The following is a 25,795-nucleotide window of genomic DNA, read 5'->3' on the forward strand; positions in this document are numbered from 1 at the left end:
GGGAATGAAATAGTAAATGGTGCGCACAATTTAGCAAATCGAGGGATGAAATAGTAAATTGTGTGCACGATTTAGCAAATCGAGGGATGAAATACTAAATTGTGTGCATGATTTAGCAAATCGAGGGGATGAAATACTAAATTGTGTGCATGATTTAGCAAATCGAGGGGATGAAATAGTAAATTGTGTGCATGATTTAGCAAATCGAGGGAACGAAATAGTAAATTGTGTGCATGATTTAGCAAATCGAGGGGATGAAATAGTAAATTGTGTGCATGATTTAGCAAATCGAGGGATCGAAATACTAAATTGTGTGCATGATTTAGCAAATCGAGGGGATGAAATAGTAAATTGTGTGCACGATTTAGCAAATCGAGGGGATGAAATACTAAATTGTGTGCATGATTTAGCAAATCGAGGGGATGAAATACTAAATTGTGTGCATGATTTAGCAAATCGAGGGATGAAATACTAAATTGTGTGCATGATTTAGCAAATCGAGGGGATGAAATACTAAATTGTGTGCATGATTTAGCAAATCGAGGGGATGAAATACTAAATTGTGTGCACGATTTAGCAAATCGAGGGATGAAATAGTAAATTGTGTGCACGATTTAGCAAATCGAGGGAACAAAATAGTAAATTGTGCACATGATTTAGCAAATCAAGGGAATGAAATAGTAAATAGTGCGCACGATTTAGCAAATCGAAGGAATGAAATACTAAATTGTGTGCATGATTTAGCAAATCGAGGGAATGAAATAGTAAATTGTGTGCACGATTTAGCAAATCGAGGGATGAAATACTAAATTGTGTGCATGATTTAGCAAATCGAGGGGATGAAATAGTAAATTGTGTGCACGATTTAGCAAATCGAGGGAACGAAATAGTAAATTGTGCACATGATTTAGCAAATCGAGGGAACGAAATAGTAAATAGTGCGCACGATTTAGCAAATCGAAGGAATGAAATACTAAATTGTGTGCATGATTTAGCAAATCGAGGGAACGAAATAGTAAATTGTGTGCATGATTTAGCAAATCGAGGGGATGAAATACTAAATTGTGTGCATGATTTAGCAAATCGAGGGGATGAAATACTAAATTGTGTGCATGATTTAGCAAATCGAGGGGATGAAATAGTAAATTGTGTGCACGATTTAGCAAATCGAGGGAACAAAATAGTAAATTGTGCACATGATTTAGCAAATCGAGGGAACGAAATAGTAAATAGTGCGCACGATTTAGCAAATCGAAGGAATGAAATACTAAATTGTGTGCATGATTTAGCAAATCGAGGGAACGAAATAGTAAATTGTGTGCATGATTTAGCAAATCGAGGGGATGAAATACTAAATTGTGTGCATGATTTAGCAAATCGAGGGAACGAAATAGTAAATTGTGTGCATGATTTAGCAAATCGAGGGAACGAAATAGTAAATTGTGTGCATGATTTAGCAAATCGAGGGGATGAAATAGTAAATAGTGCACACGATTTAGCAAATCTAGGGAACGAAATAGTAAATGGTGCGTACAATTTAGCAAATCGAGGGAACGAAATAGTAAATTGTGCACATGATTTAGCAAATCGAGGGAACGAAATAGTAAATAGTGCGCACGATTTAGCAAATCGAAGGAATTAAATAGTAAATTGTGTGCATGATTTAGCAAATCGAGGGAACGAAATAGTAAATTGTGTGCATGATTTAGCAAATCGAGGGAACGAAATAGTAAATTGTGTGCATGATTTAGCAAATCGAGGGGATGAAATAGTAAATTGTGCACACGATTTAGCAAATCTAGGGAACGAAATAGTAAATGGTGCGTACAATTTAGCAAATCGAGGGAACGAAATAGTAAATTGTGCGCACGATTTAGCAAATCGAGGGGATGAAATAGTAAATTGTGTGCATGATTTAGCAAATCGAGGGAACGAAATAGTAAATGGTGCGCACAATTTAGCAAATCGAGGCAACAAAATAGTAAATTGTGCGTATGATTTAGCAAATCAAGGGAATGAAATAGTAAATTGTGCGCACGATTTAGCAAATTGAGGGAACGAAATAGTAAATTGTGTGCATGATTTAGCAAATCGAGGGAACGAAATAGTAAATTGTGCACATGATTTAGCAAATCTAGGGAACGAAATAGTAAATTGCGCGCACGATTTAGCAAATCGAGGGGATGAAATAGTCAATTGTGCACATGATTTAGCAAATCGAGGGGATGAAATAGTAAATTGTGCACACGATTTAGCAAATCTAGGGAACGAAATAGTAAATGGTGTGCATGATTTAGCAAATCGAGGGAACGAAATAGTAAATAGTGTGCATGATTTAGCAAATCGAAGGAATGAAATACTAAATTGTGTGCATGATTTAGCAAATCGAGGGAACGAAATAGTAAATTGTGTGCATGATTTAGCAAATCTAGGGGATGAAATAGTAAATTGTGCACACGATTTAGCAAATCTAGGGAACGAAATAGTAAATGGTGCGTACAATTTAGCAAATCGAGGGAACGAAATAGTAAATTGTGCACATGATTTAGCAAATCGAGGGAACGAAATAGTAAATTGTGTGCATGTTTTAGCAAATCGAGGGAACGAAATAGTAAATGGTGCGCACAATTTAGCAAATCGAGGGAACAAAATAGTAAATTGTGTGCACGATTTAGCAAATCGAGGGAACGGAATAGTAAATTGCGCGCATGATTTTGTAAATTGGGGAATGAAATTGTGCGCATGATTTAGTTTTTTATTCTTGCATGTCATGTTCGTGGGCTCCTTAGTTTAGTCCAAGTAAAATATTGCATATCAGTATAAACATTGGTGTATTTGCACACACTAGTGGTGAGAAGAAAATCCACATTCTTATTGAATGTCACTAGGGGTATGTTTACATGCACCCAAATAATCTGTTTATAATGTGATTCATGGCTCAATTGGAGTGAAAGGCCTTCATGTAAACACCTCAATCGGTCAGATTGAACTTGATCCCAATTTATCCATTTGCACGCGATTACGTTTTTTGTTGTGCACATGCGCAATGCCGTATTGAATTCCGTGAATATTGGATTCATTCAGATTCACTACTAATAGTCTTGCCATACAGTGAAATTTTAATTTAATTGGTTTTGCTGCTGATAGAAATACATTTCAATAAATTTTATTCTTCATTCTCCACACCGATACATAATGCCACCTTGATGTGGAATAGAAACAAAACCAAGCAGGAAGTGTGTCTAGGAAATGGACCAAGTTTCCTGGCCTGATTGGGGAAATGATCAGCCATTAAAGGTCTGTGTTTTCCTGTGAGGCTCTACTGACAGAGACAAACCTCAGGGGCCACAGTTAATGAATCACTTGCGTTGATGTGTAACGCAGGGAGCTATGTTCATGTCAAAATATCCTGCTTCATAACTTCCAGTTGACTGATGAAAAGTTCCCAAAAACTTATCAAATAATTAATGTTTGGGTTGACTTTGTTTTTCTGCTGATGTCACCTATTGGATATTGTTAGCCAATAGCGAAATACACATTTGGGCATAGTTCAGGAAGTAAAATCAAATTAATTTTCTCCAATTAATTTTTAACAACTTATAAACGTTTAAAGACAGACCAACAATGAGCTTCAAGGTTGTTGATCGATGGTGTATGCTTTTGTTGAAGTCATCGGCCAGCCCAACTACATTACCCATGATTCTGCAAAGAAATGCACCAATCAAAGAATAGAAACAAGCAAATTGTGCCAAACGAATATTCCTATCTATCTCTCCATTTTTAATATGATTGTTGTTTGCAATGCTTCATTGGATTGTAGTTCTTTCCCTCATAAAAGGCATGTGAAATACACCGTCCTTGTACCTTTAGTCCATTTTGTGCAATTTTCAAATGCTTTTTGCTTCAAATTAAAGATTGCGACGTTGTGATTTCCCTCATAGCTGATTGGTTTGATTTGTTTTAACAAAGACTTTTAAAATCCCTATGGGAAAAATACTTCTCGAACCAAGTCCACTGAAAAGTTGGGCTGGCAATGTTGCACTCTACACCTTTTTTTGTTTTCTTCCATGATCCACTCAATTTCCAATGGATAAATCATAAAAAAACAAAAATTCATTAAATAACCTGTTGAATTAAAAAATACATCTCAATATGGAAGTAGAGCATTTCATGTTAGTGTGAACATGCAAGGGACTATATCATCATGATTAACATTATGGATGTGATAAAGTTACAGATTGAGTAAAACATTTCTGTTGCCTCTCCTCAGTCCCAGAGGACGGTCCAGCCTCCATGTTACCGGGTCGACTTCCCCTTGCGCTGGCTCTCGGGCATCAGCAGCAGCTGGCACGTGCCGCCACACTGGAGCAGCTGAGGGAGAGGCTGGAGACCGGCATGGGCAGCGGAGCTGTGAACGCGGGGGCCGCCGCGATGGAGGGGCCCGAGAGGAAGATGGCACGTCTGGCGGAGGAACAGCAGAGGCTACTGCAGCAGGCTTTCCAACAAAACCTGCTGGCCATGGCATCACAGGTGAACCCCGCCAGCCTGCGGATGAACAACACCAGCACCCGTGGTGAGTACAGTGAGTGTTTTCATCCAAATATGTACAGTGATTTAGAAAGCATGTCATTGACATTTGTATCTTGTTTTCAGAGGACAAACAGGACCTGTCTCTCAGCATTTCTTCTAATGGCTCTGCTAGCATTACTGTGTCTGTGGAGGTTAACGGCGTTATTTACTCAGGTGTGTATCATTGTATTTGTGCACGTGTGGGATTGTCCAATATTGTCTAAGGCACTTAACCGCAGGTTACTCCAAAACACCCTTTCCACCAATTTGGAATCGTTCTACTCTTAGCCGGACAAATTGGATCTGCACCAGCCCTTTAAACCTGTCGGGTTTATAAAAAATCCTAAGGAAATCCTTTTTTCTTAGGAAAAATTAGTGCTGTCAAATGATTAATCGCATCCAAAATAAAAGTTTATTTTTACATAATATATGTGTGTGTTCTGTGTATAATTAAGTATATATAAATACACACACATGCATGTATATATTTAAGAAAAATGTGTTTTTTTTTTTTTATTATTATATAATATAATATATGCATATGTATATGTATGTTAAAAGTAAAATATTGTAGTACTAATATAAGTTTTATATCACCCATTATACACTTATTTGAAGCAATATAGTAAAGTAATATGTGGGATTTCTGTGAAAGGCCGCCTTACCTTTGCTTTTATCCCAAGTTGCTTTAAAGCTGCAGTCCGTAACTTTTTTTTGGTTAAAAATTGTCCAAAATCAATTTTTGAGCAAGTACATAACCAGCCAGTGTTCAAAACTATCTCCTTACCTTAGCTCGATTCACAACGGTAAGCTTGTAATAATATTTTCTAATTCGAGTGGTACTGGTGGGTTTCTGCGGGAAATTAGAGCTTGCCGCCGTTCGTCTTTGCGTCATTACGCCACGTCTGTTTACATAAAGGAGTTCCATCTAGTAGGCTATATCGCATGTGATGCTGCTGGTAGCAGATCATTTATAGCCTTTTCTCGCAGCAGCTGGAATAATTAACAATATCATTTTGATAACGGATTGTATGGTATGACAAATTAACGTTAGAGATTAGACTGTACAGAAATTGAAATCTACAGGTAACGCTCATACACACTAAATACACATAGTCACGCAATGCTGATGTTGTAAGTATAACAATAATAATAATTTGCACGGTTTGATGTGATCCGAGCTAAGCGATCGTTAGATTTAATCACCGTTGGTAGCGTGATTTATTGTAATGCTTTTTTTCTTAGTTGGTCAAAACAAAAGTGGCAGACGTTTTGCTTAGTTGTTCAGATGACATTTTTCTTATTTTGGTCATACTTCCAAGAATACAATCTGTCTTTCCAAAGTACAGTTTCCACCGGTGCAGTTACTGACAGCCACACATTCTCCTCAAAACATTAGATTCATCCGCGCTGAGGAACTTGAATGCACAACCCACGTAAAGATAATTCAAAAAACTGCAATTGCAGGTTTCAAACAGAGATGGCGACAAAAAGGCAAAACTTATGGACTGCAGCTTTAAAGGATTAGTTCACTTTCAAATGAAAATTTGCTGATAATTTACTCACCCCCATGTCATCCAAGATGTTCATGTCTTTCTTTCTTCAATCAAAAAGAAATTAAGGTTTTTGATGAAAACATTCCAGGATTTTTCTCCATATAGTGGACTTCAATGGAGCCCAAACGGTTGAAGGTCAAAATTACAGTTTCAGTGCAGCTTCAAAGGGCTTTAAATGATACCAGACGAGAAATAAGGGTCTTATCTAGAGAAACCATCACTCATTTTCTAAAAAAAAAAAAAAAAAAAAAAAACTTATATAAGTTTTAACCACAAACGCTCATCTTGAACTAGCTCTCTTCTTCTTCTTCTCTATTAGAATTCCAGCAGTGTAGACAATGCTAAGTGTATTACTGCCCTCCACAGGTCAAAGTTTGAACTAATTGTTATATACTTGCACAAGCATATTGAATATAACAGTTTAGTTCAAACTTTGACCTGTGGAGGGCAGTAATACACTTAGCAGTGTCTACACTGCTGGAATTCAAATAGAGAAGAAGAAGAAGAGAGCTAGTTCAAGATGAGCATTTATGGCTAAAACGTATCAAATTTATAATTTTTTTAAGAAAATGAGCGATGGTTTCTCTAGATAAGACCCTTATTTCTTGTCTGGGATCGCTGCAAACTGTAATTTTGACCTTCAACCGTTTGGGCTCCATTAAAGTCCACTATATGGAGAATAATCCTGGATTAAAAACCTTAATTTCTTTTCGACTGAAGAAAGAAGGACATGGACATCTTGGATGACATGGGGGTGAGTAAATTATCAGAAATTTTCATTTGAAAGTGAACTAATCCTTTAAATAAGTGCTGCTAAATGCATGAATGTGAAGTTACCCCTAAATTTTAAAAAGAAATTAGTTATTTTACATTTTTAAAGTTAATGGAGTAGTTTAAAATAAGTATCACTGACCCCAAACTTTTAATGTTTTTTAAAAGAAATTTCTGGCTGCATTTATTTAATCAAAAAAAAATTGTAAAACCGTAACATTGTGAAATATTATTACAATTTAAAATACATTTTAAAATGTAATTTATTCCAATGATGGCAAAGCTGAATTTTCAGCATCATTACTCCAGTCTTCAGTGTCACATGATCATTCAGAAATCATTCTAATATGCTGATTTGTTGCTCAAGAAACATTTCTTATCAGTGTTGTACTGCTTAATATTTTTGTGGAAACTGTGATCCATTTTTTTCCAGCATTTTTTGAGTAGAAAGTTCAAAAGAACACCATTTGTTTGAAATAGAAATCTTTTTTAACATTTAAAAGTATTAATTTCTTTCAAAAAGAAATCTTACTGACCCCAATTTTTGAACATTAGTGTATAATACTGAAGTATTTCTGTATGAAGTAAATTGCTTTATATACTGTGTACAGGATCCTTATATGCTCAGAAGTCTGGAGCTGCTCCCACCGCTGTCACAGCCATGTTCCCAGGCCAGACCTCCACCCTCAGTCCCGGTATCCCCTCTTCCTCCTCCTCTTCCTCCTCAAAGGGTCCTGACTCTGTGGAGCCGGCCACAGGAGGGTCACCCTAACCATCAGCAGCTCCCTGTACCAAACAGCCCGTCAGTCTACAGTCTTTCCTTTAGAGCGGCATGAGCCGTTCTGCCCTCTAGAGGCGGTTTAGCAGATCACAGTCTGCACAAGCTCGCAGCTGTTTTCCTTCCAGTGAAGGGAGGACCACACACATACACTTTTACAGACTCATCAGCTGTTAAAGCTCATCACGGACCCCACCTGCTCTTTTATACAAGATGTTTTCTCAGGACTGAGAAAGTTTTTAGAGATGTTTAATTCAACAGAATACCTCAGCGTACACACTTCGGTGATCGCGTAATCATGCCTTTCCACACTCATAGTCATTCACTCACAAAGATCTGCAAAGCAATCATGGCATGATCAACTCTACTTCTGCCAAAGTCACATCTGTGAGGTTGTGGTTGACACTTTTTTCTTTTCTTTTTTGCTGTCTATTAATTCTCTTATTTAAAGTTTGCTGAATTTACCTCATCTGCCGTGAATTTAAAAGACTCAGGATCGATTATGATACTGCTGTGTTGTTTTTGTGTCTAATTTGATGGATTTTAAAACAGGCTACAATCCCCATCTAGTGTTGCAAAGTTGTTTTGGTAAGAAAAGGGGGTCTTTTTTTTTTTTTTTTTCTTCTTCCTTTTTAAAAAAAAATGTATTTACTTGATTTTATTGTTTTCTATTTCCGTTGTTTTTTAGCTTCTAGATACAGAAATATTATTATGATTTGAAAAAGAGTTTGAGTTTGCATTTTACACAGCTGACAGGTTTTGGTTTTTTGTTGTTATTTAGACATATTTACAGGCAACAGTTTGGTTGAAAGATTTTTCTCTACCTCAGACACAAGACAATGTATGGTTGAAAAGAAATTATGTCGACACGCACGGTTAGTGTCGCACGTGTCAATCATTTCTGTGCGTTGGACGATCATGTACAGGCTCATAAATAAGGGCCCTGATTAATGTACTATTCTTCTACTCTGGTGTGCATATGAGTTCTTTAAAACAAACCAGGTCACAGAAAAGCAGGATAACATTCGAATCAAAAGAAGATTGGATGTTCTTTTTATTTCTTTTTTTTTTTTTTTTTTTTTTTTAACTTCAGACCTCACGTATCTTTCCATATTGGAAAGCGAGTTTCTCAGGAATTTTTTTTTTCTTCACAAATTTTAACTTCAGAAACTAGACGCAGTCTCACTCCTGAAACGAATGACACTAGATATAACTCGGTCAGTGTGGGACTGAAATAGCTACCTCAGTCAGGATTTACCTCGGATGTAGTTCAACTGCCTGCAGTACATCACTGAATTACCTCAGAAGTACTGCTGATTTTAATGCAAAAAAAATCTCTCAGGTAATGAATTAGCAAGATGCCTCAGAAATGTAAAGATAGTGAAAGGCAGAACATTAATACGAGACTGCGAGATGAGATTATTGTTTGAAGAGTTCTCATCCATGAAGTATTGATTATTGCATAAACTGTCTTCCAGTGCTTCAATACACTTCCAGTAGCAATCGAGGCTTGTTGGCTGGTTATGTTCATGTACCCATGCTGATTTAGCCTCTTTACATTTTAGCTGTTTATAATCCTGCATTTGCTTGACCTTGGGACCTGCTTGGATACAGACACTTTTAGTTTCTACTGTTTTAATTTCTATATTCTTCAGATAACTGCATAGCTGAAAACCAAAGATCATGCGTTTGTTATCCTTTATGATGACCTCAGTGTATAGACACATGCAACATTACACAATGAAATTAAAGTCTGATCTGATGCGAGATTTTTGTGGTGTTTTTTTTCCTTTCTCTTTGTTTAGGATATTATTACCAGTGTTGGGGGTAACGCATTATAAGATCAGATTACTACAAGTAACTTGTAAAGTAACTTTTAAATTTACAACAAAATATCGGAGTTACTTTTTCGAATAAATAACACAAGTTACTTTGTTTTCCCATGTATTCACTGACAGCTCTCCTGTCTCCGTAAGTGCAGAGGTGTTGTGTGAACATAATGGTTTTTGTAGTTCTAGACTAAATGTGAGCATACAATTACTTATTTACTTCTCATGTGTACTATTCCTCTGTATTCCAGAATGGCAGCACGTCTGAAAGGCTTGTTTGTTTGAGCTGCGTCCTCTACTGTTCAGTTGTGAATTTGCATTTCCTTCAGCCTGAGGCTTATTCATTTCACTTTTGGTGTGAAAGGGCCTTTACATTTGCCAAAAATAGAACTTTTTTTGTTGTTATAAAAACAAACAGCCCAGCCTAGATGAGAAAAAGTAATGCAAAAGTAACAACACATTACTTTCCATAAAAAGTAACTAAGTAACAGTTACTTTTTTAGGGAGTAGCGCAATATTGTAATGCATTACTTTTATCAACTTTAGTAAAAGTAACTTTCCCCAACACTGATTATTACTCTTTTTGGATTAACTGTGAAGGTAATTGCCTTCATTGTGGTCATATTTGGTTTATTTTGGTTTATTTTTGCTTATTTAAATATAAAAATTGCATTTACCCCAATTTTTAGTCATTATTTTTGCTTTATTAATTACTCTGACAGAAATAAAAAAATTTAAAGGGAAAAAAATGTATCATGAAAATGCTAATTAATGGTCCCTTATAAAGGCGTCTTTTTTTTTCATTAAATTTTTCACAAACAGTTTTGAAGAAAGATGCAGTTCATGTCACAAGACACCAAGAGGCAGTACATCAGTGTTTTGCTTTTGAAATCAGACAGTTGTGTCCACAACTCCATCTAATTGAATCTGATTTCATAGATCAGCCTTCATAATCCTCATTTATGTCTGATGAGATTGACGAGTGGAAAGTGCATGTCATAATGAAATGCATGCATATTTGGTGTATCTGCTTAAAACAGCAATTGACATTAACAGGCTACGGCATTTTGATTGCACGCAGAACTCTCAGTGGATGCGACAGATGCTGTTTTGTGGGGGTGGTAGGATGGGATTGTTTCGTTGATGCCCTTTTTAATAGGCAAAGTGTGGGACACATGGCATGGTTGTCCTTGACCCGTCACCAGTATACTGTCTATCCCATCTCTGGCATGTCCCGCCCCTGTCCTGAGCTGGACTACCCCTCTAAACTCATCTTAGTCTCTCACCAAGAGAGTCAGTGGAGAGGATTACTGCCCTGGATATAACTAAAAGACAGATGTAGGAGAGGAAAGACCACAAGCAAAACTGATGGGATATTGTTTGGACTGACTGACAATTTTGAATTTAATCATATAGAAAATAACTAGATGGATGGATGTTGCTTTACATTGGGAAACAGGTTGAGGTTCATCTTAAGGCATCTTGAGAAAAGAAAGACTCGACAAAATCAGTTCTGACTTCTACCTAGAAAGAGACGCGAGTGTCTTGAAAGAAACCAGTGCACTTTAGTTGTTCAGTCCTAGAGATGCATACAGATGAAAGATCCTAGTGGAGTTCACCGTTCATGAAGATACATGATGTTACTTCAGAAGGTGAAGATGAAGTGAGAAGCTGTGGCGTTACTTGGTCATCATGCCTACTGAGGAGGAGGACAACTCTGGGCAACCTGTGTGGCAGTCTGTGCTACTTTTTGGCTGTAAAGGAATGATCGAGGGAATCATCGTTCTCTTGTTTTTCTGGCTGCTGGTGCAGGTGCTTTTTACAAAGCAACTTGAAGGTACGGTAGACCTAACCTCCAAGCAAACTATATTATACTGGGGTGTATAATACAAGTAGTTGTCCATTCAGTCTGAGAAACCAACCATTAGATTACTAAGATTTCAGATTTAAGTACTGCAGTTCACGTCTGATTTTTACCATTCTGTTACTGAACACTGACATTATGCGGATTAAATTGTTTCCTTTGTTTGCGGATTATGACTGAACAGTTGTTCTGTCATTTGGAATGATAGTTTCGGATTAAAATGCTTTTCTAACCAGCCTCTATCTCTTCAGTCCACCTGCAGATTCTGCTGAGCGTGGGCTTGGTGGTCCTGTGTTTATCCCTTATCCTGGGCTGCGTAATTTGTTGGTTAAAGACCAGACGCAAACCACCTGAAGATAAAAAGACTGTGAGGACCCCCCCTCCCCTTGATTCTGGGGATCATGTGACTGTGGAAATGAGTTCCTCCCCTTCGTCTGGAACCACTTGTACCAAATTGCAGTATGAGCAGCTGGAAGGTGAGGTTCTAGACTACCCGTCTACTTTTGAGAGCTCTACACCATCGGATGAAGAGTTCACTGCTATCTCAGAGGTTAACAAGCAGACGTCATGCTTCCAAATGAGACGACTCAGTTCTCCAGCTGTCTCTGCTGCTTTATACAAGCCCATGGCCAGTGGCCGCTCCTCTCTTCCCTCTTTTCTCACGAAGACCCGGAGGGTTCTGGAACGCCATTGCACTGTGGCCGGGGATAGTTACTCATTCAGTGAACACAGAAGGCTCACTATTCCCAACCCACGATCACCTTGCACCCTCTCTCCACTTCAAACTCAAGGCCTACTACAGGAAGAACCTTTATTTCCTAACTATGGCTCAAATTCTTGCAGCAAGACCTCAGATCCCTTCTTGCACTTCACACTGACCTTCTCCTCAACACAGAACACACTCACTGTATCCTTAGTTGGTATAACTGGTGTAGTCCATCATCTAGAAGAAGTGACTGTCCAGGTCAGGCTTCCCCCACTTTGCCCTGGACCTCTGAATATGTCTGCCCAAGATTACAACCTTAGCCCTGGACTCTATAAACAGAACTTGGTGGTCAATGTCGGATCTTTAGAAGGGCTTAAGAGTTGCATACTCAGACTGGCCGTCTTCAGTCAGGATAATCCAAAGACATCCCTATTTGAGGAGCTGGAAGTTTGCTGCAGTAGTCTAGACTGGACACCAGACATGCCTATCAATTGCATTAGAGAACTAAGGCAAGTTGTGGACAATACCAAGAAGGTCACTTCATAGCTCTTGCTAAGAGACTTGACAGTATTAAACATCAAACCAGACATCTTAAACACCTACACCTCATGTTCTCTTTCAAAGGACAAGGGTGGTTCATTCATATTTTAAATCAGCATGGTCAACTTCATCAGGATATGAACACTGATGTCCCTCAGAAAATGACATCCCAAAATTCAGAGAGAGGTCACAAGGTCTTTGGTCAGCTCTTCATTTTGTTGCAGTACCTGACTCTGGTCCATCAGCTTAAAGTCCTAATCCTGAAAACCAACCAGACTCCAGGTGAAACTACAATACACTGTTTTTTATCCTCTCTCAGATGATACCCTCAGCCCAATATTATTTGGGCTATACAAGTTTATAAATCATGTAGACCAGTGTTACTCTCCCTGGGACCCACCACCCAGAATGATTTAGATGTCTCCCTAATCAATAAACTAAGAAGCTGATGAGCTGAATCAGGTGTTTTAATTAGTGATACATCTAAATCATTCTGTTAGGTGGGTCCCCAGACCTGGAGTTGAGATCCACTGAATCCCACACCAGTGGACCTCTCAAAAGGGGCACTGGGTGCTTGTGCACCATTTTGGCTGAATCCCAAATGGCACCCTAAACCCTCACGTTCTTCCTCTGAGTCCACACTTTCATGACGTAATGCCGCTTTGACTGCCGGGTAAAGTCCTCTGCGTTGCTCGCTGAAGTGTGCATAGCGGCCGCAAAGGAGGCGCTCACGAGCACCCTTCTGAAACCTAAAATGATGAATGGGACGCCCTACGGTCTCATGGACTTAACAGACACATGCACGTGGCAGCCATTGTATGTCCACAAGACCGAAAGTGTGCCATTTGGGATTCAGCTTTTGAATCCAACCCGGCTCTACAACTCCAACCCTGGAGGGCCAGTGTCCTGACGAGTTTAGCTCTAACCCTAACCAAATACACCTGAACAATATAATCAAGGTGTAAAGAACTACTTGTTGGGTTAATTTGGGATTGGTAGTAAAGTCTGCAAGACACTGACCCTCCAGGACTGGAGTTGAAGACTCCCTAAAATTATAAACAGTGTAGCCTTCAACAGGGGTAGACAACCCTGCTCCTGGAGTTTAGCTCTAACCCTGACCAACTAATCAAGGTGTTCAGGATTACTTGATAACAGGCAAATGTGTTGGAACTGAAGTCTGCAGGAAGGTAGCCTTCCAGGAGTTGGGTTGGTTATCCCTGCCCAGACCAGCGCTACCAATTTAGCGATTTTGTCGCTAGATTTAGTGACTTCCCCGCCCCTTTTGAGACTTCTTTCAAAAGCCTAGTGACACATCTAGCAACTTCTTGGACAAACCTTATCTAGATTCTGTTACTCACCCACTGACCTATTTTTATGTTAATATAGATCAGTGGACTCGCCAGTATGGCGTCATGTAGCGACATTTAGCGACCAGTTTTAGCTACTTTCAACTGAAAGCAATTGGCAACACTGGCCCAGACTCACAGACATTTTCCATCCAAAACTGGGATGAAATCATTTTATTATCCAGAAGTGTGCTATTATACCATCAATGTGCCCTTTTGCCAAGACCATACTGGTGGGGACTTCACAGCAGACTTCTACCTGGCAGTCTTAGCAGAATTACATCAACAAAGTGTGTACTTGGTGGAGAGATGAGGGTGACATTTGGGACAAAGCCATTTATAGGCATTGTTTCATATTAGTGTTTGGGTGGGGCTAAAAATGCAAGGTGAGCATATCTGAAGTGGCATGAATGCGTAATGAACAGAGCCGACATGAATTTATTGTGACTGGAGATGATATGAAGATGTCAGACAACATGGATGCAGAAAGGAAAATTCCCTTTTCCCATTCTTAAAAACTGTGGAAGGACTTCATACAGCAAATAATTTACGTTCATACTTAATCTCCTCACAAAACACAAAACTTCTCTCTTCCCGTTTTAAAGGTCCCGTTCTTCGTGATCCCATGTTTCAAACTTTAGTTAGTGTGTAATGTTGTTGTTAGAGTATAAATAAAATCTGTAAAATTTTAAAGCTCAAAGTTCAATGTCAAGCGAGATATTTTATTTAACAGAAGTCGCCTACATCGAACGGCCAGTTTGGACTACATCCCTCTACTTCCTTCTTTAATGACGTCACTAAAAGAATTTTTTGACTAACCTCCACCCACAGGAATACACAAGAGTTGCGTTTGTAGAGTGTGTTTGTCGCCATGTCGTCGAAACGCTGTTATTTTCATCCCGCAGTCCAATCACCGGGTCTGATTCCGGCTCAAATTGATAGGGTAAAATTAAAGACATGTTTACAATAACACTGAGCGCGTGCATCTCCACGTTATGGTAAGAGGCGTGACCTTTCCGGGCAAGATGCGCTAAACTGCTGTCGAATCACAACACAGGAACCGCTGGCATAATTGCTTTATGTCCTGGGAGTGCAGGAAAGCATATTGCACCACAAATCCCTCCTATCAGATAAATGAATATGTTTGTCATGATATGACAGCATGTCTGCCCATATGCATACCGCAAGTCCAGCTTACATGACTGTTATGTAAAAGCTAGGGGATTTATCCATCATAAACTAAGCCTAAATGTTTGCTTTTAATGTTCAGGATTAAACGCTTGTCTTACAGGATCCAAGATCCACAGGAGATCAGCCTATTTTAATGACATTGTAGTTTAATCCCCTCTTCCGCTTCAATCCTTCAGACGACAGTCCGAGCCCTTTTATTTCAGATCTGCTCAAACCTCAGCAATGGGAGAGTTCACGGCCATGAGGTCATTTACTCGTATAGCATTTATCCCTATAGCTAAGACAAATGAAACCTCATGGCACGTCACGTTGACTACATATTAACACTGGTTTTGATATTTAAGTGTTGAAATGGCCTTTCTAAATCATTTTAATATATACATTTGATCATGTACTGATCAATCTCTACCATAATGGTCTTTTGATTGGTTCTTTATAATGCCTATTTTTTTAAATATTTCACCTTTTTCTTTTGCCAGAGATGCACCTACATCATATCATTGTTCTTATTGGTTCGGAGGCCAATGAAGAGACAGATTCACTGTGTAGCATGAGTGAAGTGGACACTGCACAACATCATGTTATATTCAAATGCAAAATGAAAAGCTGACATGACCTCAAGTCTGACCCAACCATGGACAGATATTAATGACCTTTACCCTATGTTGAAAGACTTTTTTTTGTTTGTTTTATAAATAAATCTCTTTAAAATCATATTTAGAACTATATATTTTTATTATGCTACTGTTGTATAGATTCAGTGCAAATGTATGTATCAGTTAAATCAAATATATCTGAACATTGTCTTTAGAAAACAAACTGCAACTGGTATTCAGATGAAACTGGCATTCAAGACAATAAAAATTAGTATTTATGGAAAGAATGATAATTGCAAAAATGGATAAATATAGTTTTCAGTTTCATTTGACATCATGTTGGTGTTTTGTGTCAAATTTTAAATTTACTTCACAGTTGGTTCAAGCACTACTAAACAACAACAACATGCTTATGAATATTAGTGTCATTTTTAATAGCTTAACTATGCTGTATGGAAATTAAGGTGCATTTAGCAAAGCTATCAGTGCAGTATGAATCTTTGCAATAGCTCCCCTTTCCTTCTCCTCAAATGGATCCTTCCGTATCTTCCGAATCTGAGTTACAAACCTCAACCTGCCTTGCAAGGAATGTTCCATCCTTGCAGCCCAGGGGAGATTTGTCCTGTTGTAAGTTTGGTTGAGGAGATATTACTTTAGCTGGACCAGCAAGACAGAAAGGAACACAATTACAACACATTAAATGACTGATAAATGTAGCATTTCAAAACTTGGCCCTGATTTCTTGTCACATTTGTCACCTTCAACTAGTTTTTCATTTCTCTCTTTTAGATTTTCCTTTTTTTTTTTTATCTCTCACTGCTGACATCTGCTGGGGAAAGTAAGTGTAGGACATTTTAATGTTTGTTTTTTTAAATTCACCATGTATTTTCACTGATTTTAATAATATCACACCACAGCACAAAAGCTGTTTATCCCATTGTAGTTCTTTTCTAAGTACTGCAAGGATAAAACAACTGTACAACATTAGAAATCCCATTCAGTACAGTGTTTCTGTTGCGTTTTATCCCTTCTGACCACATCCTCTGCAGACGCCCTCCTGCAACCTTAAAAGCTGCTTATGTGCCCCTCCATCCCAGCATGCTCTTTGATTAAGACAAAATGTTAGATCAGGATAGTCCAATAAGAGTCTATGGCCTGATGTGCTTGCACATGGAGTTGTTTTTTTGGTAAAACGTCCCTCTCGAAAATATCACAGCTTCTTGTCAGATGATTAGTCTTCAAAAATACTAGAATTAGAACAGAACTATAATTCCTTTAAAGGATTAGATCACTTTAAAATGAAAATTTCCCCAAGCTTTACTCACCCTCAAGCCATCCTAGGTGTATATGACTTCCTTCTTTCTGATGAACACAATCTGAGTTATATTAATAAATATCCTGATGCATCCAAGCTTTATAATAGCAGTGAACGGGACCAATGAGTATGAAACTGAAGAAAGTGCATTCATCCATCATAAACGTACTTTGGGGGTTAATAAAGGCCTTCTGAAGCAAAGCAATGCATTTGTGTAAGAAAAATATCCATATTTAACAAGTTATAGCTAGATATTTTACTTTATAACTTGTTAAATATATATATTTTTCTTACACAAATGCATCGCTTCACTTCAGAAGGCCTTTATTAACCTCCCAGAGCCATGTGGAGTATGTTTATGATGGATGGATGCACTTTCTTTAGCTTTATACTCGTTGATCCCATTCACTGCCATTATAAAGCTCAGATGCGTCAGGATATTTATTAATATAACTCCGATTGTGTTCATCTGAAAGGAGAAAGTCATATACACCTAGAATGGCTTGAGGGCAATTTTCATTTTAAAGTGAACTAATCCTTTAAGTACGTTATTGAAATATGACTGGCAAGGCAGATTTTTTTAAAGTAGATTCTCAACCATAATCTTTATAACATAACATACCTGGGCTGTCTTGTTGTGGTGCTTCTGGTTGGTTGGCTGTTTCTGCTCCTCCCCTCTCTCAGACCTCTTTGATCCCCCCTGAGAGACTGAGATCTGGGATGAAGACCCCTTTGCTGCCCCCTGCTGGAGATCTTGCTGCAGTTTCTGTGTTTGTTTTTCCTGATGGTTTAATGTGTCAACAGCATTCCTGTTCTAAATGTGTCACACAGATGTTATTAATTTCGGTATTAAAAGGCATCATGATCTATGGCCAAGAAACAATGTGCTTACCTTAATACTTGTAGCATTTTGGACCCCGCTATCGACCAAGCCAGGTCTTCTTGGGAACACTGGAGACCTTAGTAGTACACATATCACATATGTAAACATTTTCTGTCAAATGTCAATAAAATTTGATTTATTGCCTCCTCTCCATGCGAGTTTAATTTCCTCTCCTGTCAAACGTGAATTATGACACTGGGAAAATTCCAGCATTCCCACCCCCACTCCTTTTCCTGAACCAGGATTCACGCAGATATATTGAGTAAAAGTTGGTAGCATTTATATGCTGTCTGTTTAGAACTTTGACTAACAAAACAAAACAAACTCTAGTCAAACTCTTTAAAACCTTACTTTTTGATTTTTAAAAACTTGTGGTTTAAGGATTTGCTTCTATTTGATCTAAGGAATGATCAATAAAAGCAGTGAGACACACCTTGACTGATGTTGTTCAATAATGTGCCCATTCAGTGTGTCTGTCTGTCCATTTAAAGGCTCACTTACTGATTTTTCCACAGATTTTCAGTTGGGAACAGGAGAAGGGGGAAGGGAGAGTGCTGGGGCCTCTGAGTCTGGAATTTCCCCACTGTCTCATTTTTATATAGGAAGGAGTGGAAATAAACCCTCCTTGGGGGGAAGATAATGAATCAAACTGATCGACAACTGACAGAGTGTTCATTGTTCACTACTGACCTTTCTCCATGCTGCTCTCTCTCTCTGAACAGACTTTTCAGCTAGAGCACAGAAAGGAGAAGTAAATAAGCACAGACAGGAAGTAGTATGATGAAGTGTTTAGTAGTATTACTATATGTAGCACCTGCTCAGTGACCAGCCTCCTCTGTTGGTTAGGATCTACAACGTCTGAACCAGCAGGTTTCTGTTTTTTGTTCTCTGGTGGAGATTCTTTCTCTGCTTTACCCTATATGGAAAGAAATTTGCCTTAAAGAAGCTAAGTATCAATGAATAAACACACTAACACACATGTGCAAACAGACGGCAGTCAATACCTGATGGGGAAGACTAAGATCGTACAGTTGTTGTAAGGCTTGGTCTCTCTCCTGCTCAAGCCTTTCAGCTCGCTTCTTGCTTTCTGGGGCCCAACATAAAAACAAGCTAAGTTTTAGGCCAAGTACATGAATTCATGAATTCCGAGGTAACACATTCCTGCTGAACAAAATGTGCATTCTTGAGTTGTTTTGGCGGGAACACACCTCCAGTACACAAGGGGGCGATAGAGTCACTTGCAAATGGCTGCACTTTTAAACCAGGGGTTGTAAACTCTGGCCCTCAAAATATAGAGTTAGCTCCAACCTTTATCAAACTCACCTGCCTGTAACCTTGGCTGCATCCGAAATCGTATACTCTCGAGTAGGTAATTATTTTGAATACGTAATTACTTCACGACCGCTAAAAAAGTATGTTCTGTATAGTATGAGTGTAATCCATATGACCTACCAGCATCTGTTCACTGCCATTCTCAAATCCTCTCCCGTGGTCGGTGCCGAGAGCCTAGTGGTTAGCGTGCCGACATATGGCGAAAAAATGTGTTCACGGCGACCGGAGTTCGATTCCCATCTTGAGGTCCTTTTTGGCGATAACACCCCATTCTTTCCTGTCTGCTCTTTACTGTTCTCTCTGAATAAAGGCACAAAAAGCCCATATAAAAAAAAAATTTAAAAAAAATCCTCTCCTGTGGCCTCATGGGATAGTAAAGTGTCCATCTCATGTGCACTTTAGGATCTCTCCGGAAGTAGTAGGATATCCGGGTACTTTTTGCCTGCACTTTTATGAGTACTATGAATTCAGACATTTTGTCACATACTGTTTTTCGCCTACTATAAAGTAGGGTAGTGTGCGATTTTGGATGCAGCCATAGATTAGCTTGTGTATGTTTGATTATGGTTGGGGTTAAACTTTGCACTAAAGTAGGTCGAAAACCCCTGTTTTAAACAGTATGATTTAGTATTCAGGTAGCTAGCCAAAAATAGATCAACAGTTTCAGCTTATTTGAAATTTAAAACTGGTGTACCACCTTTATAGCAGATGTGCTAATGCTAATGCGCTACAGAGCCCCTTCCTGTGTAAAAACTATGCCTGCTTGTGTTGTGTTTTGAATTGTGACATTTCGGAACACAACAATTTGTGAAATCGAGCTTGCTAGGAGATTTTGTGTTAATGTAATTGTGACAAATATTTAGGCTTTACTCAATCGTAGAATAAGGAGATACCTTCTAGCAGTGCCTTCAGTGACTCTAAGTCCTCAGGACTGCATTCACTGACCACTTCCTCTCTCGACTGCTGCTCTTTATGATCAAAAATCTGCCCGAGGTAAGAGGCACAAAGATGTGGCATACTGAAACCTCATTAGATTAATCTGTTCTGCTGTGAGAAACTTTTAACGTCATGGTTGTCATTGTACCTCCTGCTCCAGGGCGGATATCTTGATCTGAGCCTCTGCTTTCTCTGTTATCCTCTGTATCTCCAGGTTCTTCAGATCTTGATCCCTGTGGTAGCATGAAAAAGAGTTGATGACATGAAGCATTAACTGGAACAATAAGCGGCTGCTTCCAGTTTGACTTGTTTTTGATAGCACTGCATGGTCACATTACATGACCGTTAAACCCCCAACTGGAAATAAATGGTGTCCTTTGTCCTGATGAACTTGTCTGAATCCTTAAACAGTCACATGCATTATTCATTTTCATATGCCATAATCATTCATATTTTGCCAGTCAACATAGCTGTATGAATTTAATATATTTAGATTATATATTATACAGATTTTCCTGTATACTTTTAAAAAAATACCATATATGTATATATATATATATATATATATGGTATATTTAACCCTCTGGTCCTCTTATGGTCAAAAATTACATTTTTTTTTTTTTTGGTCAAAAAAGCTGTACATTTTGAAATAAAGATTTTTGCTTCATTGGAATGGGATAACACGGTGACTTTTGTCGCATTAGCTATGTCAACACACACAAAAAAAATCATGGACATGATTCAGATATGTTCGAGAAAAATAGTCAGACTTGGCTCCTTCACGGTCAAAAATGGCCAACATAGGAAATGAATGGGAAATACGAAAAAAATAGGAAAACTCAGAGAATCTTTTGGTGGTACAAACTACAATTCAGCCACTGTGCAGAAAAAAGTGCACAGCAATAAAGGGGTGACGCTCTAAAATGATAAGATTGCAAAACAGACACATCCACCCCTCCCCACACACACAAATATATATGAACTAGCACGACTATAACGCAGAGCAATATTTTGTGTGAAATAAAATCAATAATTCAGCCACAAAGCAGTAAAAAAAACTAACATCAAGGAAGAGGTTACACCAGAGTACAAAACGGACACACCCTCTCAAACACACACTCACTTACACACGCACACGCAGAGACACACACACAGTATGTATGTGTGTGTGTTTATTTTATCTCTATGGGAATGGAATTATTAGTAAAATACATACTTCTCTTTAATTTCTTGATCTCTCTCTATCAGTTGCTGCTCCATCCTCTGGACTTTACCACTCTGTTGTGATACCTGCACAATATGAAAAATCATATCGCCATACTTGCATCAAACCCACCAAGATTACACAGATTTCTGTCAGGTATGCCGGCCCCACCTGAGTGCGAGAAGACTGCAGCTCCTGTAGCTGCTCCTCCAGCTCAGTGTCTCTGATTTTCAGCATGTCCTTCACCTTCAGCAGCTCCGCCTTCACCTGCACTAACTCTCCATCCATGTCTTCAAGAGACACCTTAGGAAGACAAAAAAAACACATTGTTTGGCTTACAAATTAATGTTGTCACTGAATAGCTCTTTAAATACAGTATATACAACCTGAATTCCAAAAATGTTGGGAAGTTTTTTAAATTTGAATAAAATGAAAACTAAAAGACTTTCAAATCTCCAATCTGTGAACGAGTGCTAAAAAGATTGTGGAAAACAATGTTCTTCAACATTAAATTGCAAAGGCTTTGCAAATCTCATCATCTACAGTGCATAACATCATCAAAAGATTCAGAGAAACTGGAGAAATCTCTGTGCGTAAGGAACAAGGCTGAAGACCTTTATTGGATACCCGTGGTCTTTGGGCCCTCAGATGAAACTGCATCACTCATTGGCATGATTGTGTCAATGACATTACTAAATGGGCCCAGGAATACTTCCAGAAACCACTGTCGGTAAACACAATCCGCCGTGCCATCTGCAGATGCCAACTAAAGCTCTATCATGCAAAAAAGAAGGCATATGTGAACATGGTCCAGAAGCACTATTGTGTCCTGTTGGCCAAGGCTCATTTAAAATTGACTGTTTCAAAGTGATAAAGTGTTGTATGGTCAGAGAAGTCTAAATTTGACATTCTTGTTGGAAATCACGGACGCCGTGTCCTCCGGGCTAAAGAGGAGGGAGACCTTCCGGCATGTCATCAGCGTTCAGTTCAAAAGCCAGCATCTCTGATGATATGGGGGTGCATAAATGCATATGGTATGGCAGCTTGCATGTTTTGGAAGGCACTACGAATGCTGAAAGGTATATAAAGGTTTCCAGACGACGTCTATTTCAGGGAAGCCCTTGTGTATTTCAGCAGGACAATGCAAAACCACATACTGCAGCAATTACAACAGCATGACTTCGTTGTAGAAGAGTCCGGGTGCTGAATTGGCCTGCCTGCTGTCCAGGATCTTTCACCTATAGAGAACATTTGGCGCATCATTAAACGAAAAATATTTCAAAGACGACCTATATCAGGCAAGAATGGGACCAAATTTCAACACCAAAACTCCAGAAACTCATAACCTTGATGCCGACGTCTTCACACTGTTTTGAAAAGAAGAGGAGATGCTACACCGTGGTAAACATTTCCCCGTCCCAACTATTTTGAGACCTGTAGCAGGCATCACATTTGAAATGAGCTCATTTTGTGCATAAAATTGTAAAATTTCTCAGTTTAAACATTTGTTTTGTTATCTATGTTCTATTGTGAATAGAATATTGGCTCATGTGATTTGAAAGTCTTTTAGTTTTCATTTTATTCAAATTTAAAAAAACGTCCCAACATTTCTGGAATTCGGGTTGTATTTAAAACCTTTAAAGATCATGTGGGAAATTTTGACTATGACATCAGGATGGGTGAATAGAAGAACAAAGGACATACAGAGCTACCCATGAGTCTCTGCTGCACATGGCCTCTGTCCCTCTCAGGCTCTATCTGTTGCCTGCAGTCATCTAGTGGCAAAACATCAGCCTCTCGCTGTAAGACAACATATAGATATACTAACACACCACAGTAACACTAATAAAAGGGGACCAAAAATGAAAATAAAAGTTACTTTGTCATTCTCTTGCTGTTGACTCTTGAGCTCATCAAGTTCTGCTTGTGTCGAGCATAATGTCATCGCCACATCCAGCCACCTCTCGTTCCAGTGAGCGGCCACTTTCCTTAACTCCTCCTTCTCCTTCTCAAACGCCGCCCTCATATGCTGATGCTCCTCCTCTTTTTGCTTATACTCCGCCTCCAAGATTTGGACTTTTTTTTCCAGGTCTTGACATTTTATTTGCAGAGTCTGATTTTCTTGCTCAAAATTGCCCTGCGGTTCCCTTGATATATGAAATGAATAACCGCGATTAGAGACAACACACACAAAAAAATAAATTCATTTTCAAGCAACTCTGAAGTTAGATAATGAACACTGCTATCATACCTGTGTTGGCAGCATTTCTCCCCCAGCTCTCTAATCTTCTCGTGAAGTCCATCATCAAACGTTTTCTTCAGTTCCTCTTTCTCTCCAATTAGCTGCAAGCGCTCAGTCTCCAGTGCTGCAATCTGATTAGTTTGGATCATTTTCTGTGCCTCCAGCTCGTGTAGCTGGTTAAGGGTCACCTGTAGCCTCTCTTTAGCCTTGGTCAGATCAGACGACAGCTTTTCGTTTAACTGAAAGAACAGAGCATGCAAAAAAAGGCTTTTCAGAACAATTCAGAACATACTAGCTAAAAGTATTTTAATGAAGGTTAATCTAAGGATTCTTTGATGTTCACAGTTTGGAAACAGAGTGACCTCTGACCTCTTTAATGGAAAGCAGCTCCTCCTTCATGAACATGGTTTCCATCTTCTGTTTGCTGGCCTGGCTCTTAGCTTGAGAAATCTCAGAATGGAGCTCACACACCTGCTCATTGAAGCCCTGTTTGCTCCTCTGTTCCCTCTGCAACTGCAGATCCAGAGTCTGAATCCTCTGATGAAGCTCTGCTTTCTCCTTTACAGACAATCATACACAGAAGGGTCAATCGTTCATAACATTTGACTAACTAACTAACTCAACTGGTGGGTTATGACCCAGAAATGGTCAAGGACAGCAGAGGGAATCAATGCTAAATGCTTATGATAAATGTTATGTATGATAAAAAAAAAAAAGATATTGTGTTGGGTCGCCACTTAATGTCCAATGTAAATTAATATGAAATTAAATGTCAGACCTGGACAAGACGGTCTTTGTCCATTAAAGCTCCAGATAGTTTGACCTTTAAGTCATTCAGATTGTCTTCTAGTCTCCGTGTCTTAGTGGAAAACAGGTCTTTTTCCTGAGGAAGAGTGATAATAGTTATTCTGGCAGTGGTGTTGTGTCATAATAGAGAGTGTATCACAGCTTTTTCGCATGTACCAGCTCCATTTGCCCCAGGCGGCCGCGGGACTCATTCAGCTGGTCCTCTAGCTCTGCCTGGGTCCGGACGGAGCTGCTCAGTCTTTGTTCCAGCTCTTCTGCTTGCTTTATTGCTGCTTGCTTACCCTGGGTAAACATTTACATACTTTTTAGATCTAATCTTAGTATAATTTTTGTGCATTTATGGTAACTTTAATCACAATGAGCAAATTTTAAAGGAACAGTTCACCAAAAATGAAAATTCTGTCATCAGTTACTCACTTTCATGTTGTTACAAACCTGTATGACTTTTGTTCTTCTGTTGAACACAAAAGAACATTTTTGAAGAAGTTTTTGTCATAAAAGAGTTGTTTACAGTACAGTCCAAAAGTTTGGAACCACTAAGATTTTTAATCTTTTTAAAAGAAGTTTCGTCTGCTCACCAAGGCTACATTATTTAATTAAAAATACAGTAAAAAACAGTAATATTGTGAAATATTATTACAATTTAAAATAACTGTGTACTATTTAAATATATTTGACAAAGTAATTTATTCCTGTGATGCAAAGCTGAATTTTCAGCATCGTTACTCCAGTCTTCAGTGTCACATGATCCTTCAGAAATCATTCTAATATGCTGATTTGCTGCTCAATAAACATTTATGATTATTTTCAATGTTGAAAACAGTTGTGTACTTTTTTTTTCAGGATTCCTTGATGAATAGAAAGTTCAAAAGAACAGCATTTATCTGAAATACAAAGCTTCTGTAGCATTATACACTACCGTTCAAAAGTTTGGGGTCAGTAAGAATTTGTATTTTTATTTTTTTGAAAAGAAATTAAAGAAATGAATACTTTTTTCAGCAAGGATGCATTAAATCAATCAAAAGTGGCAGTAAAGACATTTATAATGTCACAAAAGATTAGATTTCAGATAAACACTGTTCTTTTGAACTTTCTATTCATCAAATAATCCTGAAAAAAAATATTGTACACAAATATTTTGTACAATTGTACACATTAAATGTTTCTTGAGCAGCAGATCAGCATATTAGAATGATTTCTGAAGGATCATGTGACACTGAAGACTGGAGTAATGATGCTGAAAATTCAGCTTTGCATCACAGGAATAAATTACTTTGTGAAATATATTCAAATAGAAAACAGTTATTTTAAATTGTAATAATATTTCACA

General features: G+C 38.4%; 2 protein-coding genes across 12 annotated transcripts in view; one reads left to right on the forward strand and one right to left on the reverse strand.

Annotated features, from left to right (window-relative positions):
* arid3b (AT rich interactive domain 3B (BRIGHT-like)) overlaps positions 1–9,441 on the forward strand; it is a 39,413-nt gene extending 29,972 nt beyond the window's left edge. For both annotated transcript variants that reach the window (XM_048158498.1, XM_048158499.1), the window contains exons 7-9: positions 4,271–4,573; positions 4,654–4,743; positions 7,508–9,441. In XM_048158498.1, coding sequence (XP_048014455.1) covers positions 4,271–4,573; positions 4,654–4,743; positions 7,508–7,668 — 554 coding nt within the window. In that variant the 3' untranslated portion in view covers positions 7,669–9,441. The remainder of the gene's footprint in view (positions 1–4,270; positions 4,574–4,653; positions 4,744–7,507) is intronic.
* Positions 4,410–25,795, reverse strand: part of LOC125247239 (hyaluronan mediated motility receptor-like) — a 28,625-nt gene continuing 7,239 nt past the window's right edge. For 3 of the 10 annotated variants that reach the window (XM_048158491.1, XM_048158489.1, XM_048158490.1), the window contains exons 9-24: positions 24,622–24,747; positions 24,437–24,541; positions 24,028–24,216; positions 23,668–23,897; positions 23,296–23,563; positions 23,121–23,216; positions 21,588–21,719; positions 21,429–21,502; positions 20,361–20,445; positions 20,170–20,260; positions 18,949–19,031; positions 18,759–18,860; positions 18,635–18,675; positions 17,954–18,020; positions 17,684–17,875; positions 16,157–16,368 (exon numbers count right to left, since the gene is read on the reverse strand). In XM_048158491.1, the coding sequence (XP_048014448.1) occupies positions 16,273–16,368; positions 17,684–17,875; positions 17,954–18,020; positions 18,635–18,675; positions 18,759–18,860; positions 18,949–19,031; positions 20,170–20,260; positions 20,361–20,445; positions 21,429–21,502; positions 21,588–21,719; positions 23,121–23,216; positions 23,296–23,563; positions 23,668–23,897; positions 24,028–24,216; positions 24,437–24,541; positions 24,622–24,747 (1,977 nt within the window). In that variant the 3' untranslated portion in view covers positions 16,157–16,272. Of the gene's footprint in view, positions 4,546–16,156; positions 16,404–17,683; positions 17,876–17,953; positions 18,021–18,634; positions 18,676–18,758; positions 18,861–18,948; positions 19,032–19,396; positions 19,577–20,169; positions 20,261–20,360; positions 20,446–21,428; positions 21,503–21,587; positions 21,720–23,120; positions 23,217–23,295; positions 23,564–23,667; positions 23,898–24,027; positions 24,217–24,436; positions 24,542–24,621; positions 24,748–25,795 lie in introns of those variants that run through there. The other 7 variants (XM_048158493.1, XM_048158492.1, XM_048158495.1 and 4 more) reach the window with 7 other exon arrangements.

This window comes from Megalobrama amblycephala, linkage group LG15, assembly GCF_018812025.1.
Source record: "Megalobrama amblycephala isolate DHTTF-2021 linkage group LG15, ASM1881202v1, whole genome shotgun sequence".
NCBI classification, from domain to species: Eukaryota; Metazoa; Chordata; class Actinopteri; order Cypriniformes; family Xenocyprididae; genus Megalobrama; species Megalobrama amblycephala.